Source organism: Oncorhynchus gorbuscha, unplaced genomic scaffold (genome assembly GCF_021184085.1).
Source record: "Oncorhynchus gorbuscha isolate QuinsamMale2020 ecotype Even-year unplaced genomic scaffold, OgorEven_v1.0 Un_scaffold_27:::fragment_2:::debris, whole genome shotgun sequence".
Lineage (NCBI taxonomy): Eukaryota > Metazoa > Chordata > Actinopteri > Salmoniformes > Salmonidae > Oncorhynchus > Oncorhynchus gorbuscha.
The window spans coordinates 154,411-176,117 of NW_025745130.1; the positions used below are offsets into that span (position 1 = coordinate 154,411).

The 21,707-nt window shown below is 43.6% G+C and overlaps 1 protein-coding gene across 6 annotated transcripts in view; it reads left to right on the forward strand.

Annotated features, from left to right (window-relative positions):
* The window catches only part of LOC124017536 (protocadherin alpha-C2-like), a 68,708-nt gene that overhangs the window by 36,383 nt on the left and 10,618 nt on the right, over nt 1–21,707 (forward strand). For 5 of the 6 annotated variants that reach the window (XM_046332748.1, XM_046332749.1, XM_046332751.1 and 2 more), the window contains exon 2: nt 13,394–13,452. In XM_046332748.1, the coding sequence (XP_046188704.1) occupies nt 13,394–13,452 (59 nt within the window). Of the gene's footprint in view, nt 1–7,802; nt 10,526–13,393; nt 13,453–21,707 lie in introns of those variants that run through there. The other variant, XM_046332747.1, reaches the window with a different exon arrangement.

Genomic DNA, 21,707 nt, shown 5'->3' on the forward strand with positions numbered 1-21,707 from the left:
TCCTTTCATGCCTTCTGCTTTTGTTTGTACCTTAAGCGAGCCTGCTCCAAATGCCCAAGGGAATTCAGGAAGAATTTTACAATCATATTAATAGACTGATATATTTGGAAACATCTGTGTTTAATTTATGCTGAGTACTGCATTAAGGAGGGTGTGTAATGTGATATGCAGAGTCACACACATGCATTCTCACACACATGCACACACATTGGCTTGCAGGCTGTGTAGGATGCCTGCCAGTAATATTCCACTCTGTATTTCTCCACTGCACCACTGAAGCCAGATATAGGGCTATGCTGGGGAAAGGTGTGGCTTCAGATACACACACTGTCACATGCTGGTCTCTCTCTGTCTTTTCTCATCCCCACCTTCTTGTATTGTGTCCTTCCCTACCCCATTCTCTTCCTATTTCCCTTTTTTCTCTCTCTTTTCGCCATCTCTCTCCTCTCCGCGCCACATCACCTGTGTGTTGCTTGGACAGATGAATCACAAATGTCAACTCTTCTATCTGTCATGCATATCTTTATGTATTATTCAGCAGGGCCAGTGGGGAGGCAGCAGCATCCCTCTCACAAAAATGGTAATCCGTAGCCATCTATCTACCGTTATACAACCATCATTAGTCCACCCTCATCCATTAGTCTGCTCACATCCAAAGGTCATGGGTCAGACCCAAAGGCATAACATCATTACAGATCAGTACGAGAGAGAGAGAGAGAGTGTGTGTGTGTGAGAGAGAGAGAGAGAGAGAGAGAGAGAGAGAGAGAGAGAGAGAGAGAGAGAGAGAGAGACTGACTGTGACTGACTGACTGACTGACTGACTGACTGACTGACTGACTGACTGACTGACTGACTGAAAGATTGATGTATAGATAGAGAGAACACACACAGAGCTACACCTAGATATCCCTTTATCTGTACTATATCACTGCTGTAAGTATGTGATGTGTTTCTAGTCATGTCATTGTCTTCTAAGATGTACAGTATGTTCTTTATTGTGCATTTCTATAGCTGCAAGGCCCAGGTCATGATAATCTAGTGTTTCGATCAGTCAGTCTTTTGCATGGCTTGGCTGGTATGTTTCTTTGGAGGGCTGCAGGTGGCAGACCAAGCTAAGCCGAGCTGGGTGCATTGGCTGCTAGCAAGTTCACTGGCGCCCTCTGTCTGTGTAGTGGTGGTGATGGAAGGGGGAAGGATGGGAGTTGTCTCTGGAAGTGTCTTTAGAAGGCTCCGATTGTGGATGTCTTACTCAGCCAAGAGATCTATCCATTAGAACTCCTCAATGCTTGAAATTGTTTGTAGAGTTCTAACTTTTTTTACACCACTGATCCCCCGCAATCTCTGTGTGATGGGATGTTCTCTTTACCACGGTATGCATCAGCAGAGACACAGACAAAGATGAACACTGACTCAAGGCATGCTGGTTTATATTACTATGTCATAATAAATCCAGTTGACCTTGGAGGTCATGTATATGATGCAGATTTCTGAAATGAAACAGCTACATTCATCTGCTGCCACATTCTGTGCAAGTCAGGATTTATCTCCTTGTATAATGTTCACTACCAGCTAGTTTTGTATGAGTAAGTTACTGTTCAGGTTATTGTACTAAAACAAACCAATCTCTCAATCCATAGGATAATGAGTACATGTGTAGTTGTTGGTTAAATGTAATATTCATTGTCACATGCTTGACGTAGATATACAGTACCACCTACCCATTCCAGGTTTGTCCTTTATTTTTGACTATTTTCTACATTGTAGAATAATAGTGAAGACATCAAAACTCTGAAATAACACATATGGAATCATGTAGTAAACAAAAAAGTGTTAAACAAATCAAAACATTTGTTATACTTGAGATTCTTCAAAGTAGCCACCCCTTGCCTTGATGACAGCTTTGCACACTCTTGGCATTCTCATGATTCCATATGTGTTATTTCATAGTTTTGATGACTTCACTATTATTTTATAATGTAGAAAATAGTACAAATAAAGAAAAACCCTGGAATGAGTAGGTGTATCCAAACTTTTGACTGGTTCTGTATAATAGCACATACTTAGGAACTAATATACCTGAATTGCTCCTCTGAATGCTAGATATATTGAGGTGTTCGGATAGACAGGGCAGAATTCAGCAGGCACTGTGAAATGTGCACTATGTTGGAACCTCATACAATACTGCAGTGAGTAATGGACACTAGAGGGCACCCAATGTCAGATCTAGTCTGTGATCACACCCTTCAGCTGCAGGCTGCGGCAGTGTCCAGTCTCGGCTTGAGAACAAGAGAGGGGGAGAGAGAGCTGGATAAATAACTGGAACAAGTGGGAGAATGGAGTTTGATAAAGGGAGAGATAGAGAGAGATCGAGAGAGAGAGTTTGTTTTGAGTGTTCCGTGTAGCTGTAGTGCCTGTAGCTGGTTGTGTGTCCTCAGTTGCTGTTGCTGAGGGCGCTGTTCTGCTGTGGTGGAGGCTATCTGTCTGGTCTAGTTGAGGGTGCTATTCTTCAGTGATGGGGGCTGTCTGTCTGCTGTTGATGATGGCGCTGTTCTGGTGTGGTAGGGGCTGTCTGTCTGCTGTTGGTGAGGGCGCTGTTCTGCTGTGGTGGGGGCTGTCTGTCTGCCGTTGGTGAGGGTGCTGTTCTGCTGTGGTGGGGGCTGTCTGTCTGCTGCTGGTGAGGGTGCTGTTCTGCTGTGGTGGGGGCTGTCTGTCTGCCGTTGGTGAGGGTGCTGTTCTGCTGTGGTGGGGGCTGTCTGTCTGCCGCTGGTGAGAGTGCTGTTCTGCTGTGGTGGGGGCTGTCTGTCTGCCGTTGATGAGATGGAGTGCATGTCTGAACTCTGGTGTCTCGACCGCTTTGGGTGTGAGTTCAGATCCCAAAAAGAATGTACCACTTTCTGGAGTTCATAGGTCATCATTATCTTGTGTCAACATGAAGGGGAATGGAGCGAAGCCATAAGCCTTTAATCCACTTAGACAGACCCCAACACCCCATCTCACTGTCCTGTGTCCTCCCCTGTTCATCTCGCTCTATCTATATGTATCTAGTTGAAATTCAAATAAGCTTTATTGACAGGAGAGGTACCATCCAATGTTGCAAAAAGCCATTTATAGTACACATAACAGATAACACATAACACATAACACATAACACATAACAGATAACAGATAACAGATAACACATAACAGATAACACATAACACATAACACATAACACATAACAGATAACACATAACACATAACACATAACAGATAACAGATAACAGATAACACATAACAGATAACACATAACACATAACACATAACAGATAACACATAACACATAACACAGATAAACACATAACACATAACACATAACATAAGATAACACATAACACATAACACATAACACATAACACATAACACATAACAGATAACACATAACACATAACACATAACACATAACACATAACACATAACACATAACACATAACACATAACAGATAACACATAACACATAACACATAACACATAACACATAACACATAACACATAACACATAACACATAACAGCATAACACATAACACATAAGACATAACACATAAACATAAGATAACACATAACAAGTAATCAAAATAACACATAACACATAATTCTCACGAAGAAGTATTTATAACACATAACAGATAACACATAACACATAACACATAACACATAACACATAACATCTTTCTATAACACATAACAGATAACAGATAACACATAACACATAACACATAACACATAACACATAACACATAACACATAACACATAACAGATAACAACATAACACATAACACATAACAGATAACACATAACACATAACAAGACATAACACATAACAGATAACACATAACACATAACACATAACACATAACAGATAACACATAACACATAACAGATAACACATAACACATAACACATAACACATAACACATAACAGATAACACATAACACATAACACACGGCAAAGTGCAGACCTCACCCTCCTCCAGGTGCGCTCACAACGTTGGACAAACGCTTAAGACTACTCTGAAACGGAGATAACCCGGTAGCAGACGAAGGAAGCGACCAGCGGGTTTCTGCCCAGACTGAATAACCCGGTAGCAGAGATAACAGATAACAGATAACACATAACACAGAATAACACATAACACTGAATAACAGATAACACATAACACATAACACATAACACATAACACATAACAGATAACACATAACACATAACACATAACAGATAACAGATAACAGATAACACATAACAGATAACAGATAACACATAACACATAACACATAACACATAACAGATAACACATAACACATAACACATAACAGATAACAGATAACAGATAACACATAACAGATAACACATAACACATAACACATAACACATAACAGATAACACATAACACATAACACATAACACATAACACATAACACATAACAGATAACACATAACACATAACACATAACACATAACACATAACACATAACACATAACACATAACACATAACACATAACACATAACACATAACACATAATACATAAGACATAACACATAACAGATAACACATAACACATAACAGATAACACGTAACACGTAACACGTAACACATAACACATAACACATAACACATAACACATAACACATAATACATAAGACATAACGCATAACGCATAACGCATAACACATAACACATAAGACATAATACATAAGACATAACACATAACACATTGCACAAGTAATCAAAATACCACACAGAATAAAATAATGGACTGGAAATGGATGTTCATTCCCAACTCTATGCTCGCTCTCTCTCTATGTCTCTCTCTCGTTCTTTCATTCTCACTCGAAGAAGTATTTATATTTTCAATTTGTGTTTGCACAGAATCATTTTGAATTTTCTGAGAGGCACAGTTCTGGGACGCAAAGACAACCCCCTGACAGTTTTGCTTTTAATTTTTGGTATGTGGTGTTTTGGAATATGCTATTTTTATAGAACAGGAGAGAACCTTATCTCTTTTACTCACACTTCCGATATCTCTTTCACACATTGTATCTACAGTATCTGTGTAATCTTTATTGTGTTTCTGTCTTTCCATCTTGAAGGGCGATACACAATCACAGCAAAAAACACGACAGGACAGGGCAAAGGAATAAATAGGGGACTCTATCACTTTCTTCACCTCTCACTATACAGTATCTCTCTTCCTGTCTGTGTCAGATATCTTCCTGGTCTTGTTGATGAAAAGCAGACCCAGGTCATTAGAACAGTGTCCCTTAGTGTTCCTGTGAAATGTGTTCTGGACCTGTCATTCTTGACTCACTTGGAAGGGTTGTGTTTTATATACACAGTGAGGATGATATATCTCAATCAGAGTCTACAACAGGAAATGGCTCTTATTTACAACGTGGACAACAGATGGGGCAGCTGCCTGACAAACTCCTTAAAAGAGACAATTAGATCGACTAGATTTAAGACATGAGCCAGAAGAGGTACTTTTCCCTGCTGCAGGAGCCAGGTGGACGGATTGTGTGTAATTGATAGGATTGTGCTGCTGTGTGTGTAATTGATAGGATTGTGCTGCTGTGTGTGTAATTGATAGGATTGTGCAGCTGTGTGTGTAATTGATAGGATTGTGCTGCTGCTGTGTGTGTAATTGATAGGATTGTTGTTTCCTCTTCTTGTGATGGGGTCAGGCTGTCTTGGTCAGCCAGAGTAGTTAGGATGTGGGTTACCCATTGCATGAGGCGAGAACTGCGGATATGGGCTGGCTGCTCAGTGCATCAGTGACCTGTAGTCCGATGCTTACTGCAGGAATAATTCACCCAGATCCCAAGATCCCCTGATTCGCTCAGAATCATCTGTCCTCACAATGACACATAGCCTTGCTTGGGTTTAGACTTACAAGTCCATGGACCTGTGTTGGAGATAATGGGCCTTTCGGTAATGAGTCAGAGCCGTACTCTCTTTCTCTCAAACACACACACACAAAATGTATCGAGCATCATTAACTTTGGTACTCAAGTTGTGATTTAATGTGTCACCTGAATTTATTTCACTGAAGTCAGCACCCCAAACAAAGTGTTTCTCAGCAAATACATGACATTGGGAACACACTATCATCTTGAAGTCTTGTGCCCTCCTGCTTTAACCACAGAAATAAGCTTCTTTATTTTCTGTAAGAAACCACTTGGCCTACAGATGTAGGATCTTAATTTGATCACCCTGTTCCAGGGGAACTGTCCTGCAATGCAGGAAAACAACTTGTAGTGTATTTGAAGTTTAAAAAGGCTTCTGAAGTTTGTAATTTCCACTTTGTAATGTCAGACTTGATTTTCCCTTACAAAAAAAATTATCAACCCCAACAAAAATGTACATGAATTATAATCCACATAATAATTCACATTTCCTGTTGCTGCAGGATTATATTCCGGCTGTAAAAAACTGGCTCAAATTAAGATGCTACATCTGCATTTGTTTTCTTGGATGGTAAGGTTAATTAATTATATGTTAATTATATGCTGGAGCAGGTTTGTATTGGCGATTTAGCAACTTCAATATATTACTAGTCCAAAACTGACAGTATATGACTGACTTTGTGTTAACTTGCTCAATGAGAAAGTAAACTACTGCATTAAAATCCATAACATTACAGTGAATTCTGCCTGTGCCATAAACCATGTATGCCTACAGATGTTATAAAGACACATGTTTTAAGGTATCTTCCCAGTAATAGGCCTACCACATGTTCCCCATTCGCCAACTCTTGTGCACGGGACTCAATTGTCACTCTGAATAGACAGTAGTTTCAGAGTGACAGATTCATGTACTCTAATTTTGTTGATGGATGCACAGAGAGTGTGCCTGGGGCATGCTGGCCAATATGGTCTACACTGTCTCGTGTAAATCTGTTAACATTTTGACAATGATGAGGATGATTATAATAATGTTGATGATGATGATGATGAAGATGACGATTATTATTGTGATGATGATGTGGAAAGTGATGGTGCTGATAGTTAGGATGATGGTGGAGAAAATAAGCGGGTTCCGCGTGCACAGTGGTGATACAGAGAGGGAATAAGACGTAGGGCTTATTGGGGACACCACGGGCATTTTAGATGTGATTATTTGAGCTGACACTGAAGTCTAGCACTGACAGCGATCCCGGCGTCGCAGCATGAGGCAGGCTAATTGCAAATTTGATATCATTATTAAAAAAAGACTAGAGAATAATTGGTGGGACAACCCAAGTTAACAATTTAATTTTAAAACATACAGCTGTGCTGGTTTTCCATATCCATTTTAACGAGTGATCCATTGCAGTGGTGACTCAATTTATCATGTGCACAGACACGGTAAATGGCCATAAATTAAACCAATCTAAGGCGGTGGATTTGTATTCAGTTCTGTTATTGTTCTTAATTAAGGTGCTGATATGTGAAATGGAGCCAACCGTCTTTGAGCACACGGACCCTCCCCCGCTGCTCTGCACAGACACCATCACATTGAGCACTGGAGGTAGAAAGAGAGACACAGGGAGAAATTGATGGGGACGGGGACGCGGGGGAGGTTGCACCAGTGGGGAAGGAGAAGAGGAGAGAGAGAGAGAGAGAGAGAGAGAGAGAGAGAGAGAGAGAGAGAGAGAGAGAGAGAGAGAGAGAGAGAGAGAGAGAGAGAGAGAGAGAGAGAGAGAGAGAGAGATCGACCGTTGCGCGCGAGAGCGAGAAACGCAGCACCAGTGGCAGGGAAACACACCCGTCAGCCGCGCGCTGAGGGGAGAAAAAATACATTACGGACAAAGACAACATGGATGCGTTGGAGAAGTATCCATTCAAACAGATAACGGAATGGATGTGCCGTTCCTCCTGCACTTAACGGGGAACCAATGATCTTATTTTAATGCGGTGGTGGGAGGCGAGGTACTGCAAGCTAAAAAGGCGGAAAGCTGTATTTAATCCGTCTGCGGATCCCATGAGCTTGCAATGGCTGTTACGAGGATATGTAACTGTATAGGAAACAATGTGGCTCTTTCTTTTGTTGTATTTTTCTTATTTTGTGGCCTTTCACTTGGACAACTACGGTACTCCATTCCTGAGGAATTAGAAAATGGAGCGGCGGTGGGGGATCTTGTGCAGGATTTGGGGTTGGATATCCGAAAGCTCTCAAATCGAAAGATAAAGGTAACCTCCACCACTGGAAAACGGTATGTGGATGTCAATCCTAAAAATGGAAAATTAATTGTCACTGAAAGAATCGACAGAGAGACGTTGTGTGATTTAAGCAGCACCTGTCTTATAAATTTAGAGGTGCTTGTTGAAAACCCATCCGAGGTGCACAATGTTGAGGTGGAGATTGTGGATGCTAATGACAATGCGCCGACGTTCCCTAGAGATGAGTATCAATTGGAAATGGCAGAATCGGCTTTACCAGGGTCTCGTTTCCCCATTGAGAATGCCCTGGATCCGGACGTGGGATCCAACTCCGTTCGTCTATATCGTCTCAGCCCAAACGAACACTTCGCGCTGGATTCCAACAAACCCTCCATCAACAGCAAGCACATTGAGCTCGTGCTCAAAAAGCCCCTTGACCGCGAGCTGGTGCCTTACCACCAATTAATTCTGACTGCTGCTGATGGCGGAACACAAGCAAAAACCGGTTCAGCTAAAATTAATGTGCGAGTCCTGGACACCAATGACAATGTCCCTGTATTTGACAGCTCAGTGTACAAAGTAAAATTGTTAGAAAACTCACCAAAAGACACACTGGTCATCAAATTGAATGCCACAGACCTTGACGAGGGTACCAATGGTGAGGTGTATTATTCTTTCAGCAGCTACACATCTGAGAGAGTCAGACAGATGTTCAGCATGGACAGCAACACGGGAGAGATCAGAGTGAGGAGCAATGTGGACTATGAAGAGACCAACTCTTATGAGATGTATATCCAGGCCATGGATAAAGGCCCTGGTGCTGTGGCAGCCCACTGTAAGGTGGTGGTGGAGGTGGTGGATGTGAATGACAACGTCCCAGAGATAGTCCTGTCTTCTCTCTCCAGCCCAGTGAGGGAGGATGCCCGGGCTGACACCGTGGTGGCCCTGATCAGTGTCACAGACCGGGACTCTGGTGCTAACAAACAGGTTAGCCTAGAAATACCCCTTGGCCTCCCCTTCAAGATCAAGTCCTTTAGAAACTACTACACCCTGGTCACCTCCGCCTTCCTGGACCGTGAAACCACCGCTGCCTACAATGTCACCCTCAGCGCCACTGACGCCGGCACCCCACCCCTCTCCTCCCAAAAGACCATACAGGTGGATGTGGCTGATGTGAATGACAACCCGCCACGCTTCGAGCAGACCTCCTACACGGTCTATGTGACGGAGAACAACGCCCCCGGGGCCTCGCTGTGCACTGTGAAGGCCCAGGACTCAGATGTCAACGAGAACGGACGCATCACCTACACTGTCCTCAATGACAACAACCATGGGATCCCTGTCACCTCTTACGTCTCTGTGAAGGCCGAAACAGGAGAGGCCTACGCCCTGCGCGCCTTTGACTATGAGTCACTCAGGGAGTTCCACTTCCAGGTCAAAGCTCAGGACGGGGGCATTCCACCCCTCAGCCGGGTGGCCACTGTCTACATCTATATCATGGACCAGAACGACCACGTGCCTGAGATCGTCAATCCCCCAGGCAACGGTACGCGCTCCACAGAGACAGTCCTGAAGAACGCTGAGGCTGGCGCCCTGGTGACCAAAGTCGTGGCGTACGACGCAGATGCAGGTCCCAATGCCTGGCTGATCTATGTGTTGGATCAGTGCACAGACTTGGAACTGTTCAAGGTGCATGAACACACGGGGGAGATCCGCACCACACGCAGGGTCTTGGAGGACAACTCCACCTCCTTCAGCATGACGGTGCTGGTGAGGGACCACGGCCAGCCGCCTCTCTCCTCCACTGCCACTGTCAATGTGGCTGTCATGGAGGTGCCACCCAAGGTGACCCCTGACCCTAAGAGGGTCATCCGGCCCCACAGCACCCTGCTCTTTTCTAATTTCACCCTCTATCTGATCGTCGCTCTGAGCGCCACCACCTTTGTGTTCCTGGTAACTGTGGTGGTGCTGGCCATCGTGCGCTGCCATGCCTACTGCACCCAGCCTGGGTCCTGCTCCCCCTGCTGCGTATCCCAAAAGACCCTCCCTGACGGCGGGAGCAGCAGTATAGTAGGTGGTGGTGGGGGACAACCAAATAACAATGTGGCGCTGCGGAGAGACCTCAAGGTGGAGCCTCACTACATTGAGGTGCGTGGGAATGGCTCTATGACCAAGACCTACTGCTACAAGACCTGTCTGACGGCCACCTCAGGCAGCGACACCTTCATGTTCTACAACACAGGCCGGCCCATTAGCGGCACCTGGGGTTCTGAGCGCTTCTTCACAGGAGGTAGTGGGTTTGTACGGAGACTAAGCATGCCCGACGCTTCACTGCAAGTCTGCCCAGAGGTGCGTCATATTTTTCCTCTTCTTTTAAGCCAAATGACTAACAGGTCATACATGGCATAACAGAAGTATAGCCTCACAATCTGCCACCTCTCCAGATTACATACTAGGCCAGGGGTGTCAAGCATACAGCCTGCTGGTGGTTTGAGTACAGAAATGATTTAAAAACGATATGCTTTTCTCAATATACTTTAAAATGACTAAAACCAAATTGAAAGTGTGTAGAAATGATAATGGACCTACATTTATAAAGCTCCTTGACTGTGTCCAGCTCACTAATAATCACAGAAATTAAAGCTAGAAAGTATCAAAAAAACAAAAAACAAAGGATAGAGGACTGTCTTTTGCAAATTTCAACGGTGAGGAAACATTTAACATTTTCAGAGTGGCTCTCTGGACCATGTTGAAGACCTATTGCGGTTCCCAGGGCAGAATGAGTTTGACACCTCTCTACTAGGCTTTATATGTATTGGCTATGTTGGTGCTGGTTGTCTTTAGATGAGTGTTGTAGAACACATTCCATCCTACCACTGTTCTTTGAACTGTCCTGTTACATGAAGGGCTGTAGAGGCTCAGTGGTTTTACATGCTAGCTGAAGTCGTTCATTGTCATATTGTTTGCTTTGTTGTCATATTCTTTTTATTTGCCAGTACATCTTGAGACTGCGTCAGATATGACATGTTTCTTTGTGTGTGTGTGTGTGTGTGTGTGGTTGTGTGTCTGTGTGTCTCTTAACTCCTCTCTCTAGTTGCACAGTGTAGCTACTTCCTCCACCCAGCTCAGCACTCACACTGTGTCAGTGTAAGATTGGAAGACTTTCTGGAGTCCTGCTGTATTTCTGATGATTCAGGGATTTGTTATTCACTTTGATGTTGTCATCACATATTCAGTCAGTGCAGGTCATTTTGACTCTACCACTGGCTCATTCTCTATCCAAGTGTGTTTGACTTCATCACATCTCACAGTGCATGTGTGTGCCTGTGATTTCTCCAGTTTAAATGTGGCTGAACAGTGTGTGTGTGTGTGTCTGTGTGTGTGTCTTTGTGTCTTCTTTTTCTTTAGTCACGACAACGTACGTGTTAAATTGCAGTAATTGAAAGATCCTCTCAAAACTTTACTCCTGTGTTCCTTCCTCTCCAGTCTGCCACATTGACTCCTCACTCAGAGTTCTCTCTAGCAGTCTTTCATGCTGTCTCTCCTCTCTAGAACCTATTCTACTGCAGCACTATGCTGCCGTAGGAAAGTGTTGGCATTCATGGTCGAGCATGGCTTAGGAGCCAAGGCTGAGTACTACAGGAAATGAAAAATAAACAGCTCTGCATATGTTTACCACAACAGGGCTGGAATGTTACGTATTGCAGCAGCACTCATGATAAACATGTTCTCTAACGAGGAACCACAAGTTGAGTTTTCGTTTAACCTCAGTAAAACTCCCAATAGGGGTGCTTCATTACAGACTAGAGCTCAAGGAATTAACGTTCCTGGAGAGTGTGCAAATGGCTGTATTCAGCAGCTATGTCTTTTGAGATCCATGAGCTCTCTGCTTACATTAGCCATCTTTTAAGGTTGATTTGTTGTATTTTTGTCTCTGTTTAATTGGCGGGAACTCGTGTTTACTCTAACGAGCAGAGATCTGGGTTGTGTCCTCTAATGGGCTGGCTGTCATACGATCTGATGCTCTGCTGTTTCAGCGCTCCACTCTCTGCATTGGATAGATTGATGGTCAAAACATTGTCAGAATGTAGTTCGGAGGCAACATGGGGTTGATTGGAATGTTTTGGGGTTTAGGTTGTGGTCGTGGATGGGTCAAGATGGAGCAACGAGCAGAGGCAGCATCTGGCCAAGATAAGAATGGTGGTGGAAATTAAATTAACCTCCAGCCCCACAAATGAGATTCACTCAGAGAGGTTGTGTCTCAGAGCAGGAGATACTCCCTTCAGAATGAAACTAATTAAATAACATTATGTACCCTCTTTATCTGGGACACCTACTGAAGCCTAAACAGGTATGAGTCTTAAACTACTACAGTACTCACCCCTACCCACAGATCTGATGTCTAGGGCTCTGAAGATGTCAGTGGTTATGATTTGTGTTTTCAAGATATACATATTGAAATCTCTGAAGCTCCATTATGAACCTTCATGCAATGTGTAAACCTTGTGGAAAACAAAGTACATTAATTGAAAAAACACACATCCACATGAAACACACATCCACATGGAGCAGCCTTCTGGAGGAAAACATCAATGAACTGGAGTAATGTGTGACTGCCCTAGGAGAACCGCCCTTTACCTCTTAACCCCAGCCCAACATGAGCAGGGATGGAGGATATGGTTGGCCTGGTGATAGAGGGGCTCGTCCTGATTGGATTAGCTCAAAGCCCAGCTGCAGTGTGACTGATGAGGCAGTAATTTAAAAGGGCTGCCTGGAGCTCTGAGCTCACGGGACTCAAGCAAACTTCATCAGCAAACACACACACACACCACACACCACACCACACACACACACACACACACACACACACACACACACACACACACACACACACACACACACACACACACACACACACACACACACACACACACACACACACACACACACACACACACACACACACACACACACACACACACACACACACACACACACACACAGAAGAACTCTCACACACACAGGTAATCCAAGAATGTATCAGTGTGTCTCTCAAAGTCATTGCTTTGGTAAAGGGCATGTGTGTGTGTATCTGATGGTAGTGGCACACTGTCTTCCAGAACTGCAGTGTTCCAATCAGGATGCAGAGCTGGGATGTGCACCATGATTAATTAATGAGACCATATCTGCCCCCCCCCCCCTCTCTCTCTCTCTCAGCCGAAGGCCCCAAATGCTGACTGGCAATACTCCACTTCTCTGAGGACAGGGATGCAGAGGTAAGCACTTTACTCTTGTAAATTCTACCCTCCTTAAAAAGATTCCTACGCCCCTTACCACTTTTAGCTCTTAGAATCACAGTATATTACAGTATACTGGGAGGCAGCCACTCTGACTACTGCACTCTGCAGAAGCACCTGCCTGCAGACAGCCTAACATGACCACAGACAGGTCTCAGATCAGATTAGCACCAGCCTCCATAACCACTAGTGGCTCCTCAACATGTGTCTGACCCCACTCAGCCCCCTGTTGCCCTGTTTGGGCCAGCTGTGCCCTGGCTGTCCTGTCAGCCACCCCAGAGGGGTACACACACAGACAGTGGGGCAGAGCCATGCTGTTCCAGCCAGGCCCCAGTAGCTCTGCTCCCCTGCTCTGCCATATTGTATATAGGTCATCTACATTCCAAGCACCACTCTTCCCAGATACACAGTCTTTCAGAAGGAACCGTGAAGGACAAATGAGCTGATGAACTGACTGAGAGCTTTCTCAGCCTCAGATCATCACACACACACACAATTGCATGCATGCACACACACAAACACAAACACTATAAAGGGCTACAGACCGTTTCGTTATTTACATGAATGTTTTAATCAGTAGCCCCTGGCGGTTGGGGGGGGGTGTGTATGCTCTCTTGGGTAAATAAACAAAATCAGTAGGCTAATCTTTTGGAGTGTGAAGTGTGTACTGTATTGTATTATACTGTATTAGATGGACTGTAATTACACACATCGTTCAAACCATGATAAAGCAGAAGAGAACATGGAATTCTAGTGCAGCACATGCGGCCTACAAAGTTACAAGTATAGGCTAGCAAATTTGATAAACATTTTGAAATATACTGTAAAAGGGCCTATTTGTATAAGGCTGGTACTGTATATATTTATATATATATATTTATACAGTACCAGTCAAAAGTTTGGACACACCTACTCGTTCAAGTGTTTTTCTTTAAAATAAAAACTATTTTCTACATTGTAGAATAATAGTGAAGTCCTCAGAACTATGAAATAACACATATGGAATCATGTAGTAACGAAAAAAGTGTTAAACAAATCAAAATATTTATTATATTTTAGATTCTCCAAAGTAGCCACGCTTTGCCTTGAATGACACCTTTGCACACTCTTGGCATTCTTCACCTGGAATGCTTTTCCAATAGTCTTGAAGGAGTTCCCACTTACGCTGAGCACTTGTTGGCTGCTTTTCCTTCACTCTGCAGTCCAACTCATCCCAAACCATCTCAATTGGGTTGAGGTTGGCTGACTGTGGAGGCCAGGTCATCTGATGCAGCACCCCATCACTCTCCTTCTTGGTAAAATAGCCCTTACATATGATAGTCCCACTAAGCACAAACCAGACGGGAAGGCGTATCGCTGCAGAATGCTATGCTAGCAATGCTGGTTAAGTGTGCCTTAAATTCTAAATAAATCACAGACAATTTCACCAGCAAAGCACCATCACACCACCTCCTCCATGGTTCACAGTGGGAACCATACACATGGTTAGCAGATGTTATTGTGAGTGTAGCGAAATGCATATGCTTCTAGATCCGACAGTGCAGCAGTATCTAACAGGTAATATCTAACAATTCCACAACAAAACCTAATATCTAACAAATTCCAAAACAAAACCTAAAACACACAATCTAAACTCTGCAACAAAAAAAACGTCCTCTCACTGTCAACTGTGTTTATTTTTTAGCTAATTGTGTGTAAATATTTGTATGAACATAACAAGATTCAACAACTGAGACATAAACTGAATAAGCTCCACAGACATGTGACTAACAGAAATTGAATAATATGTCCCTGAACAAAGGGGGGGGGTCAAAAAAAAGTAACAGTCTGTATCTGGTGTGGCCACCAGCTGCATTAAGTACTGCAGTGCATCTCTTCCTCATGGACTGCACCGGATTTGCCAGTTCTTGCTGTGAGATGTTACCCCAGTCTTCCACCAAGGCAAGTTCCCGGACATTTCTGCGGGGAATGGCCCTAGCCCTAAACTTCCGATCCAACCCCAGAAGTGCTCAATGGGATTGAGATCCAGGCTCTTCGCTGGCCATGGCAGAACACTGACATTCCTGTCTTGCAGGAAATCACACACATAATGAGCAGTATGGCTGGTGGCATTGTCATGCTGGAGGGTCATGTCAGGATGAGCCTGCAGGAAGAGTACCACATGAGGGAGGAGGATGTGTTCCCTGTAATGCACAGCGTTGAGATTGCCTGCAATGACAACAAACTCAGTCCGATGATGCTGTGACACACCTCCCCAGACCATGACGTACCCTCCACCTCCAAATCATTCCCACTCCAGAGTACAGGCCTCGGTGTAACACTCATTCCTTCGACGATAAGCGCGAATCCGACCGTCACCCCTGGTGAGACAAAACCGCGACTCGGCAGTCCTGTCTGGTCCAGCGACGGTGGGTTTGTGCCCAAGGGGCCCCAGGGTTGAGGATCAGAAAAGTGGCGAGGTTGTTTCCTACCTTCACCACCTGGGGGCGGCCCGTCAAGAAGTCCATGACCCAGTTGCACAGTGCGGGGTCGAGACCCAGGGTCTCAAGCTTAAGGATGAGTTTGGAGGGTACTATACTGTAGAATGCTGAGCTGTAGTTAATGTACAGCATTCTTACATAGGTATTCATCCTGTCCAGATGGAATAGGGCAGCGTGCAGTGTAATGGCGATTGCATTGTATGTGGACCTATTGTGGCGGTAAGCAAATTGGAGTGGGTCTAGGGTAACAGTACATGCAGCCCTGGCGAAGTAGTGTGTTACTGATGGTAGGCTTTGTTACTTTGGTCCCAGCTCTCTGCATGTCTTTCACTAGGTCCCCCCATGTGGTTCTGGGATTTTTGCTCACCGTTCTTGTGATCATTTTGACCCCACGTAGTGAGATCTTGCGTGGAGCCCCAGATTGAGGGAGATTATCAGTGGTCTTGTATGTCTTCCATTTCCTAATAATTGCTCCCACAGTTGATTTCTTCAAACCAAGCTGCTTACCTATTGCAAATTCAGTCTTCCCAGCCTGGTGCAGGTCTACAATTTTGTTTCTGGTGTCCTTTGACAGCTCTTTGGTCTTGGCCATAGTGGAGTTTGTAGTGTGACTGTTTGAGGTTGTGGACAGGTGTCTTTTATACTGATAACAAGTTCAAACAGGTGCCATTAATACAGGTAATGAGTGGAGGACAGAGGAGCCTCTTAAAGAGGAAGTTACAGGTCTGTGAGAGCCAGAAATCTTGCTTGTTTGTAGGTGACCAAATACTTATTTTCCACCATAATTTGCAAATTAATTAATTAAAAATCCTACAATGTGATTTTCTGGATTTCTTTTCTAATTTTGTCTGTCATAGTTGAAGTGTACCTATGATGAAAATTACAGGCCTCTCTCATCTTTTTAAGTGGGAGAACTTGCACAATTGGTGGCTGACAATACTTTTTCCCCCACTGTGTATATATAGGGCTATATACAGTATCAATCTAGAAAAGATGATCTACTTTGGATTCAATTTGAAATGGGGGTGAAGGAGAGAGAGAAGGAGAGACTGCTCGCGCGTGCACTGATTTAGAGCAATAATATTCCAGTGATAAGCGGTTTTAAAAATGGAGCTGCAATTAAAACAATTATAATATTTACAATTAAAAAACAAGGTGACCCCTGAAAGCCAGATGGAGACGAGTAAATTAGATGCTCAGTCTGTGTTTATTTTACTGTAGCATAGGCTATGCTGCAGACAATGTAGGCCTAAGAAAGTTCCCATGATGAGTTCCCATGAACTGTGAACTGCACTCCATACTAAGATGGGCTGTCTGTCCCCACCCTGAATGTTGATTCATCATGCAGAGGCTTAGAGAAGCCAGATTTAGATATCGTATATAATTTAACAGTTCCGTTTCACCCCATGCTCTTCATATAAATAATGTATTATCATTTCTGGATTCTCGCAGTTATTTATCACTGGAAAAGGGAGTGGTTTTGGGCAGTAAATCTTGGTAACCGGGTTCCCACCATTTAACCCTAGTGTGTGTGCATGCGCACTAGGGTGTGTGTGTGTGTGTGTGTGTGTGTGTGTGTGTGTGTGTGTGTGTGTGTGTGTGTGTGTGTGTGTGTGTGTGTGTGTGTGTGTGTGTGTGTGTGTGTGTGTGTGTGTGTGTGTGTGTGTGTGTGTGTGTGTGTGTGTGTGTGAAGGGGAGAGGGTGTGAACACAGGCGGCAGGAAGACATTTTAGATTAATAACAGCACTGCTATACAAACACATTAATATTCTCTTCCAGGGGCAATGCTTCTCCCATGCATACAATTGAGCCATTCTACAACAATTACGCAATCATCTGCTAAGAGTGCAGGGCCTCCTTTTGTGTACTATCTCAATGGAGTCTGATTTTCCAGTTTGGTTTTAATGCATTTGAGTAGGATATTTTGATATATTGGATTGTTGATTTATCTGGTTTGCAGAGAGATTGTGTATCATGGTGACATAGACTCTCATGAACTCTCATGAACTCTCATCCACCGTCTTGGCATTGCTGCAGCAGTTTCAAATGGCACACTCCCTATACCTCTTTCTGCACACAGCCAATCCAAACCCTTGCTTCCATATTCTCCACCCGCACACATCCTCCAGACACCCCATTCTGACACACCCCCACTAACACCCCTCAGTTCATATCCCTCACCCAACATCACCGAATTTGAAACCCACTATAAACGGCCACATCTCTCTCTGAGTGATGTGCATTGCAACAGAGGGCAGGAAGGCATACAATTCATAAAGCAGAGGGAGAATATACACTGTGAGCTGCATTGCAGAGGCTACAGCCAGGGCTAGCGGCTCCTCTGCAGGCCTACATGCTTTACATTTATTATGCATGTTTAGGAAAAAGGGTGCGTGTTTGTGTGTGTCTGTGTTTTGAAGTTTATATCCTTTTTCCGTATGTGTGGTTGCCAAGACAAATAATGCAGTTCTGAATGCATCTGTGACTCATACATGCCCTCTGTTTTGTGTGTGCATTAGATGTGGTAGGGATTGTGAATGTTGGAGTAGCATGGTTAGTTGTGACAAACAGTGGATAAGGGTTGCCTTCGGAAAGTATTCAGACCTCTTGACTTTTTCCACATTTTTGTTATGTTACAGCCTTATTCTAAAATGGATTTTTAAATATAAATCTACACACAACACCCCATAATGACAAAGCAAAAACAGGTTTTTATATATCATATTTACCTAAGTATTCAGACCCTTTACTCAGTACTTTTCTGAATCACCTTTGGCAGCGATTACAGCCTTGAGTCTACTTGGGTATGACGCTACAAGCTTCACTGCCCATTTTCAGGTCTCTCCAGTGGTGTTTGATCGGGTTCTGGCTGGGCCACTCAAGGACTTTTAGAGACTTGTCCCAAAGCCACTCCTGCATTGTTTTAGCTGTGTGCTTAGGGTTGTTGTCCTTTTGGAAGTTGAACCTTCGCCCCAGTCTGAGGTCCTGAGCACTCTGGAGCATGTTTTCATCAAGGATCTCTCTGTACTTTGCTCTGTTCATCTTTCCCTCAATCCTGATTAGTCTCCCAGTACCTGCCGCTGAATTACATCCCCACAGCATGATGCTACCACCACCGTGCTTCACTGTAGGGATGGTGCCACATTTCATCCAGACGTGACGCTTGGCATTTAGGCCAAAGAGTCCAATCTTGGTTTCAACAGACCAGAGAATCTTGTTTCTCATGGTCTGAGAGTCCTTTAGGTGCCTTTTGGCAAACTGGGAAGACAGGGACAAGAAAGATAATAAATCACAAATCATGACACGGTGAGGAACAGTGAAGGGTTGCTCGGAAAGTATTCAGACCCTTTGGAAGACCATTTTGTTATGTTACAGCTTATTCTAATCATGGATTTTCCGGTCACACAACACCCAGGTGAGAATAGGACCCAGAAGCAAAACCTTTGGCAGATCATTTAAACAGTACATGACAAGAAACCTCCATAGTGAATACTTTTGGCAAGGCAGTCTACTTTCAGAAAACAGGGTAAACTAAGTGGTCGTCTTGAAATAGGTGGTTACCCAGGACTTTTGATCAGGCCCCTAAAGCAGGCTGTCATGTGCGTTTTATTGAGGAGTGTCTTCCGTCTGGCGACTCTACCATAAAGGCCTGATTGGTAGAGTGCTGTAGAAATGGTTGTCCTTCTGGAAGGTTCACCCATCTCCACAAAGGAACTCTGGAGCACTGTCAGAGGGACCATCAATGTCTTGGTCACCTCCCCGACCAAGGCCTTTCTACCCCGATTTTTCAGTTTGGCCAGGCAGCCAGCTCTAGGAAGAGTCTTGGTGCTTCCATATTTCTTCCATTTAAGAAATGGAGGCCACTGTGTTCTTGGGGACCTTAAATGCTGCATAATGTTTTTGGTAGCCTAATCCAGGTCTGTGCCTTGACACAATCCTGTCTCTGAGCTCTACAGACAATTCCTTCGCCCTCGTGGCTTGGCTTTTGCTCTGACATGCACTGTCAACTGTGGGATATTATATAGACAGGTGTGTGCCTTTCACAAATCATGTCCAATCAATTGAATGTATCACAGGTGGACTCCAATTAAGTTGTAGAAACATTTCAGTGTTGACAAATGGAAACATTTAATTCATATAAATAAGGTATTTCAGTTTTGTTTTATTTTATTCATTTGCAAAATGTTCTAAAAACCTGTTTTCGCTTTGCCATTATGGGGTATTGGGTGTAGATTGATGAATTTGATCATTTTTAGAATAAGGCTGTAACATAACCAAATGTGGAAAAAGTCAATGGGTCTGAATACTTTCCTAAGGCCCTGTATGTAAAATGATCATCTGGTTCTCCTTCTCTCTAGATCGTCTCCTTCGTTCTATTTTCCTTCTCTCTCTATTTCTTCTCTCTTCCTTCTCTCTCTCAATCTCTCTCCTTCTCTCTCTCATCTCTCTCCTTCTCTCTCTCTCATCTCTCTCCTCTTCTCTCTCTCATCTCTCTCCTTCTCTCTCTCATCTCTCTCCTTCTCTCTCTCATCTCTCTCCTTCTCTCTCTCATCTCTCTCTCTCTCTCCTTCTCTCTCTCTCATCTCTCTCTCTCTCTCATCTCTCTCCTTCTCCCTCCTCTTTCATTCTCCTGCCTCTATGTAACTACCACCTCCCGTCCCTATTTTTATCTCACCTCTTTCTTTCAATCCCATCACACCTGCTCTCTCCATCTGACTCCTTCTCTCCCTTTCTTTCACTGTCCTTCTCTCCTCCTCCTCAAATCAAATCAAGTTGCATTTGTCACATGCGCCGAATACAACAGGTGTAGGTAGACCTTACAGTGAAATGCCTACTTTACAAGCCCTTAACCAACAAGGCTTTAAGAAGTTTTAAGGGAAAAAAAGTGTTAAGTAACAAATAGATCATCAAAAAATGTATAATAAAATTAAAATGAACAAATAATTAAACAGCGGCAGTAAAATAACAATAGCGAGGCTGTATACAGGGGGTACCGGCACAGAGTCAATGTGCGGGGCACCGGTCAGTTGAGGCAATTGAGGTAAATACACCCATGCAGGTAGAGTTAAAGCGACCATGTATAGACAATAAACAGAGAGTAGCAGCATGTTTATGCGATGTTTCCTCTGTCTCTCTGCCTCTCAGTCAACACATCTGATGGGAGGTGAAGTGATACACAACAGACCAGAGACACATCAGTGTGCAAAGATATTTGCACGCACCTTAACAGACCCCCCCCCCCACACACACACACACACCACACACATACGTTCCCAGATACACATCAAACTGCGATTATACTGTCACACTGGAAACATCCATCAAATTAAATGATGCCGGGCTTACCCAAACAAGACTGATTAAAAGCATGTTGTCAACCTTGAAGGGATAATTAGAGCATTAGAGGAGGAAGTATGTGGGTGTCTGATTGTATAGTTATTTTAATATTGAAAGTATATCGTCTGTATCCATTTCCTTTTTGGAGAGTATTTTTAAGGAATGTAGTATTGGCTGGACTATGGGAGTCACTTTCTTGAAATGCATTTAAACTTTGAACCCTTAAGCTTACCGACTGGGTTATTTTGACCCCAGAGGGGCATTTTTTAACATATCCCAAAAGTAGTTTATTCAATTCTTCAAAATGTTTCATGACTTTGTCTAACCTAAGCTTAAAAAGACGCCTGAGCGGAGGTTCCACTTCCGTTTTTCGGGGTAATTGGAAGTTAGGTTGAAAATACTGTATCCCTGAAAAAC